This window comes from Brachypodium distachyon, chromosome 5, assembly GCF_000005505.3.
Source record: "Brachypodium distachyon strain Bd21 chromosome 5, Brachypodium_distachyon_v3.0, whole genome shotgun sequence".
In the NCBI taxonomy this organism is placed as follows: domain Eukaryota; kingdom Viridiplantae; phylum Streptophyta; class Magnoliopsida; order Poales; family Poaceae; genus Brachypodium; species Brachypodium distachyon.
In genome coordinates, this window is record NC_016135.3 from 18,556,750 (window position 1) to 18,564,821 (window position 8,072).

At 46.0% G+C, this 8,072-nt stretch overlaps 1 protein-coding gene across 9 annotated transcripts; it reads left to right on the forward strand.

Annotated features, from left to right (window-relative positions):
* The first annotated feature begins 486 nt into the window (after window positions 1-486).
* LOC100829663 (filament-like plant protein 7) lies at window positions 487-5,983 on the forward strand. 9 transcript variants are annotated; one of them, XM_014896202.2, is made up of 5 exons: window positions 487-882; window positions 983-1,030; window positions 2,862-4,704; window positions 4,801-4,861; window positions 5,263-5,983. In XM_014896202.2, exons 3-5 carry the CDS (start codon window positions 2,906-2,908, stop codon window positions 5,698-5,700), a joined length of 2,298 nt encoding a protein of 765 aa, XP_014751688.1. In that variant the 5' UTR covers window positions 487-882; window positions 983-1,030; window positions 2,862-2,905; the 3' UTR covers window positions 5,701-5,983. The 9 variants fall into 9 exon arrangements, with proteins under 9 accessions (XP_014751688.1, XP_014751689.1, XP_010240096.1 ...); XM_014896203.2 differs by having other exon boundaries at window positions 2,865-4,704; XM_010241794.3 differs by having other exon boundaries at window positions 487-839; window positions 904-1,030.
* The last annotated feature ends 2,089 nt before the right edge of the window (window positions 5,984-8,072 follow it).

Genomic DNA, 8,072 nt, shown 5'->3' on the forward strand with positions numbered 1-8,072 from the left:
TCTCCAGCTGCCTAATAAATCCAATATCCAAGGATAGTGTCCTTCCTACCAGTAATAACATCTCCGAAATCCCATACTCCGTATCAAGGACATGGACCTGTTTTCGTCGCAGAATTGAAAGGACGGAGAATTTTCGGGTCTATGTACCCATGCACAGATTCGTGGCCGTACCCTGACAGTGGGAGAACTGTGCACGGTTCAGCAGGCCAGCAACGCCGGTCGGTCCCAATCCGAGTTCCGAAACAGGCATTTACGGTTCGATTAAGGTTAAGCCGCAGCACTCGTCCTTCCCAGCACCACGGAGCAGCGCACGTCGACGCGGCAGCGGCAACCGAAAGCGAGAGGGCCTCGTCGGGCAAGGAAATCGTGGGGACAAACAAAGCAACGGCAGCGTGGATGAGACGAATATTGGAGTGGAACTTATCCGGTGTGTGTGTGTGACCTGTGTAGCGTGTAGATAAAAGCCCGCCGGCCAACCGCTCCGACAGATTGACAGAACGAACACCCGAGGTGAAGCTGAGCTGCAGCTTTTGATTTGCACCTGCCGAAAGCCCCCCAGACTTAGCTAAACTACCACCTAAAACAGCTTTGCTTCCTTCCTTCCATCAGCCTCTACACGCGACCGGCCGGCACCACTCGGAAAGGCACGTCCGCTCTGTGGCCTTGAAATTCCGGCTGCTCTGTCTCTAGCCCCGGCCGCCTCATATATATGGCGGCGACAGCCCGATCCCTACAGAGCTGGCTCCTACGACGCACCAACCATGGCAACCAAGCAATGTATGAGAAAAGGAGGATGTCATGGCCGGCTAGCTAGCTGCTGAGGAAGGAGTGCGCCAACTGTACGTGTTTTTCTCAGCTAGCGCGCCTCTCCTTTCCAGCTAGGTAACCGTGATTTCTGAGCAGGTGATCGGTGTCCTGGGGGTATCTTGCAGCTGTCGGGCCCTTTTTTTGTTTTTTGATCTTTCGATTGTCGTGGATCCAGCTGCCAAACTTGTTGCACGCTGCTGCTGCCTGCAGGTGGTGGAATAAGGTACGTCACTATAGCTTGCAGATATGTTTGTGTTGACACGTGCGCGAATGCTAGGTTTCTTGCTCCGTTAATTGGATCTTCGTTTCTTCTCTGTTTATCGAATGCTTAGTCCTCCGTTGGGATAGCTCTTGAAGTGGTGTGTCGACTATTTTACAACAGTACAACTGTGCAACTCCTGAAATTGCTCGTTCGGTGCAAATTATTAGTAACCAATAGCAAGGGGTTAAGAACCCGAAGCTTGTTCAATTACTCAAACAGAATACAGTGTTTGATATTGTTGATAATTTAACATGTTCGTTCCACGTGAAAATGTTTCTACCCTTATCTGCTCCAATATTACAGCAACATAATCAGAAGTTACGAAAATTTCTCAAAAACATTGATGAGGATCATAAATTATGGTTCTTGACGTCCAACAAAATATGAGTTTTTTTTCACACACAAAGCATACAGTAGAATGGGAAAAGGGCAAAAGATAGAAAAACAAAACCGAGCTGGCCCATGTCACAAAACCCAAGGAGCGATGGTCATGATTTGACTTCCCACGGGGGCCTTCTAATCGAAAACGTTTCGTAGCTTTGAACTTGGGCCATGCGGCCTTCTAAAAAAAAATGTATTTGCACTTTCCACCTCCCAAACGGCCATGTCTTTCGACGGCAGAAGGCGCATGGGACGGTCATGCCGCCGCCGCGCCGCCGGGGCTGCCGGGCTGGGGGTGGGGCAAGCAGGTCTCAGGAGCGTGCAATCCTGGATGCGGTTCGTCAGAGGGAGCTTTTTGCCCCTGCATACGTTTCACCTGTTCACGTCGGCCTTCGCCGCTGGTCCGCGTGCGGTAACTGGCCGCGGCAATGGGGCGGTGGCAACGAACGCTTCGTGCAGGCTCTACGGTAAGCCACGCGCCCACATGAGTTACCCGGAATTCACCTCTAATTTCTACAGATACCGAATTACCGCGCTCTAGGATATGGATCGCTGTGGATTTACAGATCTCGTCATACTCCGTATTTGATTTGGGAATGTGGACATGGACCTCTATAATTTGTGCGTCATGTGTCTACAGTATATATATCATACATGTACTGCTTGTTAGAAACAAATATCTAGTGCCAATTTGATTAAACAAGTGTGATGTAGTGTTTTCTAATTTGAATTAGTTTGGTACGTCTCAGAAGTCAAAACACACCACAGTCTACAGCAGCCCAAACTCTTTATTATTTTATTTCTTCACTCCTGTAAAGGTCTTAATCGGTGAGGCACTCCGTCAGTGACCATGCCTTTTAGTTCGTAGCAACACATAGGTATTGTACTAGTGTGTAGAATAAAATTCTAAGTTGGTGGCTCACATTCAGAGTGCGCAGACCATGCAATTGTTGATTTGGCAAGCACTATTGAGACGAGAATTTATAATACTTTCTCCGTCTAACAAAAGGATGTCTCAACTTTGACTAAATTTGAATGCATCTATACATTAAGTCATGTCTAGATAAATCCAAATTTTGACAAACTTGAGACATCTTTTGTTGGACAGACGGAGTATTTGATTTGAGCAATAAATAATAGCACGACATTCTTTAAACATGTACGGAGTAATTTTTTTTAGTCAATAGTAACATACGATTATTGTGCCAGACTGAACATATGATTATTGTGCTAGACTGCTAGCGCTTTATTATTTATATATACTGTTCAGTGTTACAGTATTATTTATGACTTCATTCTAAATTCTTCTGAAATACATTATTCTGTACAATATGCTTACCATAATTAGGTTTAAATGAACAAGTTCCTACTAGCTAACACATGTAAGATTTTGATTTCATAATTGTTTCAGAAGGGGCTTAATAACACTTCATATACGAAGTATCCAGGAAGAAAATGACTGAAATGGAGGGTGCTTTGAAGTCCTGCACGGAGCAGCTGCTTCTTGGTAGGGAAGAGAATGAGCACCTCATCATCGAAGGAGCTAACAAGATCTCTTCCGAGCAAAAGAAAGCCCAAGATTTACAGCAGAAGTTAGAGGGTGCAAATAAGCGGTTCGCAAAGGTCGTTACTGAAAACTATAATCTTCGGAACACTGTCAACTCAAAGGACAAGATAATCAGAGAACTGATTGAATCCAAAACACACTCAGACCAAAGGTTAACTGAAGCAACGGCTAAGCTTGAATTTATGCAGAAACAGTGTGGATCCCTTCAGTATGAGGTGCGCATGGTGCAGAAGGAACTCGAGATTCGCAACAAAGAGCGGGAGTACGACCTGAAATCGATTGATGCTGCTCAGAAGCAGCAGCAGGAAAACGTCCAGAAGATTGCTACGCTGGAAGCTGAATGCCAGAGGCTGAGGACCATGGTTCAGAAGAGGCTGCCTGGTCCTGCGGCATTAGCAAAAATGAAAGATGAGGTCGAGCGACGGGGTGCCACTTCCGTCCAAAACGGAATGAGAAGGACACGTACAAGCACAACACTGCAGCCACCACTGCGAGCGGCAAATCAGAGGCATTCTGTGTCTGAAGGTTACATTGTCAAGTTGCAGGAAATGGATGATGAAAACAGACATCTCAGGCAGTTATTAGCCAGGAAGGAGAGTGAGATCCAGTCAGTGCAGTTGCTGTATGCGGATGAGGCATGCAAGTTATCAGTAGTGCAAAGGCAACTCAAGGATTTGTGGAGTGATCATGACATGGAAGAGAACAACCATTTTGAACAATTTACTAGTCCTTCAGTTCCAAAGCCAGAGAATATCAGAACTGGCAAGAGACTCACATCTCGGAGTCAGAGCAGAAGGATTGCAGGATCTGACATGCAGCTGCTAGTTGATCTTGCGGAAATTGAGAAACTTGAGATGGTATCAAGGCCTTCAAGTGCGCCACATCAGTGTGACACAGATGCATCTGATACACATTCGCAAATGATTCTATCAGAAATACTTGGCAGAGATCAAATCCCTCCTCAAGATGGTTTTTCTTACAAGTATCCTGAGTGGATTCAGGATATTTTGAAACTGATCATACATAAGCATAGAGCCAATAAAATAAGTGTTGATGTCATTCTTGATGAAGTAATATGTGCATTGAGGAGTGAGATTTCGGCCAAAGAAAGTGATGTTGCGAGTTTGGCATATAACCAAGCAGAAAAAGACAGCATGGTGGCCACTCTGATTGAAAAGGTCAGTTGCATGATTGAAAGATCCACTGAAAACAATGTTATAAGTTTTGGAGTGTTTTTGCATGAAAAAACTGAAGTCACTTCTCAACTTGAGCACTTGGTTCATGTCTGTAGTGATGTGCTGGATGGAAAGGTTAATCTTCAAAAGCTCATTGACGAAGTTTGCTTGACCCTAGAGTGGGCAATGGACCAATGTTTTTCATGTGTTTGTGGACTAGACAATGTGGATTCCTATACAAATAAGTCGGATCAAAATGAATCGGCAAGGACATTAAGCATGCACGGAAAACAAGCAATGCAAAGTGCAAAATCAGAAATGGTTTCAAGAATGCAACAAAACGTACAAAAAGAACTTATTGGAACAATTGAGGGCCAGATCCCTGGTGACACCTTGGAAAATCGTTCTCAGATCCAGCTTGCCACTTGTAAACTTGATGAACAAGAACTGGCAAGACAAGAGCAGGCTGACAATCTTCAGGAAAAACAATCAGTATACTATGAACTAGAAATGTAAGTCTTATTAAGAATGAGAATATTAATCGTGTTACTTGTTATTGTCGGAACTTCTAATTTAGAATCATCTGGAATTCCTGTTGTTTGATGCAGTGCTGATGCTGATGGGAGCATGGAAAACTTGCTGGAAGAAGATGGAAAACAAGTAACAACAGTATCCTCCTCAAAAACTTTGTCTTTCATTTAGTTTAGTTCATTATATTCTAAATCTAAACAATTCGTAAATCTATCTGCACAATATATGCAATGCACCTCCCCCACTCCAGCACTCTTAGTAGTCGCTTTAGCATTGTCACTTGATTCCATGGGCGTTTCTAAGTCTATAGTCTTCGTCAGGGGGTAATATTGCTGTATCAAGAAATACAGGTTAAGAAAATTGTTGCATGGCTCGGGATCACTTGTTGGCAGGCACTCACTCAACCTCATCACTAATAAGTTTTGTTTATCCTTCCAGTATAGTTATGTGCTGCTCAAGATAAATGTGTCGCCTTTTGTTCACCATTTTCATGTGGCCGTCAGTGCCGGAATCCAATATTGGTTTTCAAATTCTTGCAGAACTCGGCAATATCTGCAGCAGCAGAGAAACTTGCAGAGTGCCAAGAGACAATGACGAATCTCACCAAACAACTGCAGGCTCTACAAACCCCTGCAAGTGCAGATGCTTCAGGCAAAGGAAAGTCTGGTACCGTACCTCTATCAGTTCCCAAGGTTCTTGCTGAACATGATGCCAAGTCTCAGGATTTCAGATCTCCGAGATCTGAAGAAGAAGGGGCATGCAAGAAAGAACAAGGTAGTCACGCTGCAACTAAGATGAACCTTGTACATGAGCAAGGTGCCGACACGGGTCATAAATCTAGTAGCAATGGTTTGACAAGAGCCGTTCTTCCTCCTGTGATCCCGAAGTCGCCACGGACATCCTTCTGTGCTGATATGAAAAAGAAAAAACGACGTGCGAGCTTGCTGAGTAGGCTCGTCTTCAGGAAGAAGGCATAGATGAGCAGTTGCCTGGCTTCAATACTCGGCTGCTACTTCTAGTCTTCTACGGTGGTGCCCTCTGATTATAATTTTCTCTGGTATTGTCAGCAGCACTTGGGAGCTTGTTCTTCCCTTTAAGGTACATTAACTGGTGTAGTTATTTCCATTTCCAATAAGAAGACATTATTGTTGGGTATATAATGTGTATACATTTGTCAGTTACTGGCCGTGTGAAATTTGTAAAAGGATCTGTTCACTCAAGAAGTATATATATGTATCTGTTGGCAGTGTGTATTAGTTATTTGTGGTGATTGTGTTGATTTGATTGTATCTATAAGAAGTATGTATAAGTTAGCACCTGCAGAGACGAATTTGTGTAGCAGTACTACCATTGGCTACAATGCAGCCGTACAACAAGCCTCCAGCGAAGGGGAGGCAGCCATTGTCGCAATATCACCAGTCACCACTCAGGTACCGATCACCTCAACTGCAGATTCCAGGACAACAGTGTAGGCAGGTTTTTGGACGGCAAAATGGACAGTCTATATAGGCAGCACCGTGATCATGCAAACAATGCCGGCACATGACGATGTGAGCACCAAAAGGGCAACTCAGATCCTCCTAAGAACGAAATCCGCCGGTCATCCGCAGCACGGCTTGTCAGTTCAATTCCTTCCACGACGACGCAGAAAACTGCCGTTTGGTGCCGAGGTAAATCAAATCGACGACGACGAGCTGTGAACTTGGATATGGCCTGCTTGCCGATCGAGGGGCATGGAAGGAGTGTGGACACGTGAACAGTGGGGGTTCGGAGACATATGCTGTCAGGTCCAGTACCGCAGTTGGACAGAAGTGAGTAAATAGTTCAGATGCTCCCGATCGAGTAATCATGGACTGTCCGGTTCGACATTGCTCGCTTTTGCAACAAAATACGACCCTGTTGCTGTTGGACAGGACAGGTCTCATGTTGGAACCAATCAAGACAACTTGAGGACGAATTATGCACGGAGCATCGTCCTAGGGGACCCACCCAAGCAAGCAAACAAAAAGGGTTCTAGCAACATGTGAATGTGATCCACTTGTTGGGCGGATCGATAGCTCGGCCAGCCCTTTGATTACCTCCTTTCGTGTTCACGGCTGCGAGGCCCGAATAACCGCTGGCTGCATCGCGAGACCATTTCTCGTACTCACTCAGTCCAACAAAAATAAATATGTATCAAATTTGTCAAAGTTTGGATATATCTAGACATGATTTTGTATATAAATGCATTCAAATTTAGTCTTATTAGACGGAAAGAGTATCAGCAATACATGCACGTAACCCGGCCCCTCGCGTGGTTCGCAGGTGCCCTGACTGCCACGCCTGAACATCTGTGTCGCCCAACAGACTGCTCACCGGCCGGGGAAGGCCCCGGGCCCGGCTGATCGAGCTCCCGGTGGCCGGTACGTACGTCGCTAGCTCGCGCGCGGCGCATTATTCGACGGGCTCTTGATGACACGATCGCGCGGCAAGGGGACCGGACAAGACAAGGGCGTGGTATTATTGTGACTGCCCGTGATCGCGAGCTTCCTTCCACCTCTATCACTCTATGGCGGCGGGGCGCTAGCCAACATGACCGTGTGCCCTTTTTTAAAGCCCAACCGCGTCGTCAGTTTTGGCCAGACTCGATCCACCGGCGCTGAGAGCTGGCCGGGAGGAGGATGCATAGGCATGCTTGAACCGATGGAGAGGGCACCCAAGTGAAGTGAACAACTACGTAGCGGTAGAGCGCGAAAGGGGCCGTCTCAACCACCCGCCCGTAACCACCCTACCCTCCTCTTTCGATCATGTACACTGGCTCTGTCTGGCTACACGTACGTACGATACAGATTACAGATACGGACAGCTAACTAGCTATAGCACCGAAGCACACCGTTGGAAGTTGCGGGTGTTTTGCAGCCATATACGCACGTACCGGTGTCTACTGCCAGAATTGTATCATCTCATCGATCGTATCTCACTCACTGCCCGGCCGCCGGGGACGTAGCTGGTATACAACCATCGGTGTCACTTGAACCCAATGGAATTTTCAAGTCACATAATTACTCATCGATCATCAGTGGTATTAGTGAAAGATAATGCTATAATCACTAGAGAATTGACAACAATGATCTTTTGTTCTAGCTTCGTCCCTGCCCCGCAGCTAGCAGGGTGGGAGCAGTACGTACGTAAACCTGTAATAGTATATGCAGCGTGAGATGGTCTCGTCGGTTGTTGTTGCAACATCACCTGTAAGATATACTCCTATTATTCATGCATGGACTTTTTTTCTTTCTCGCATGAGATTCTGCATGCGCATGGACAGGTATGGCCGGATCGATCACACACCTGCATCTCGCCATTACGTGCG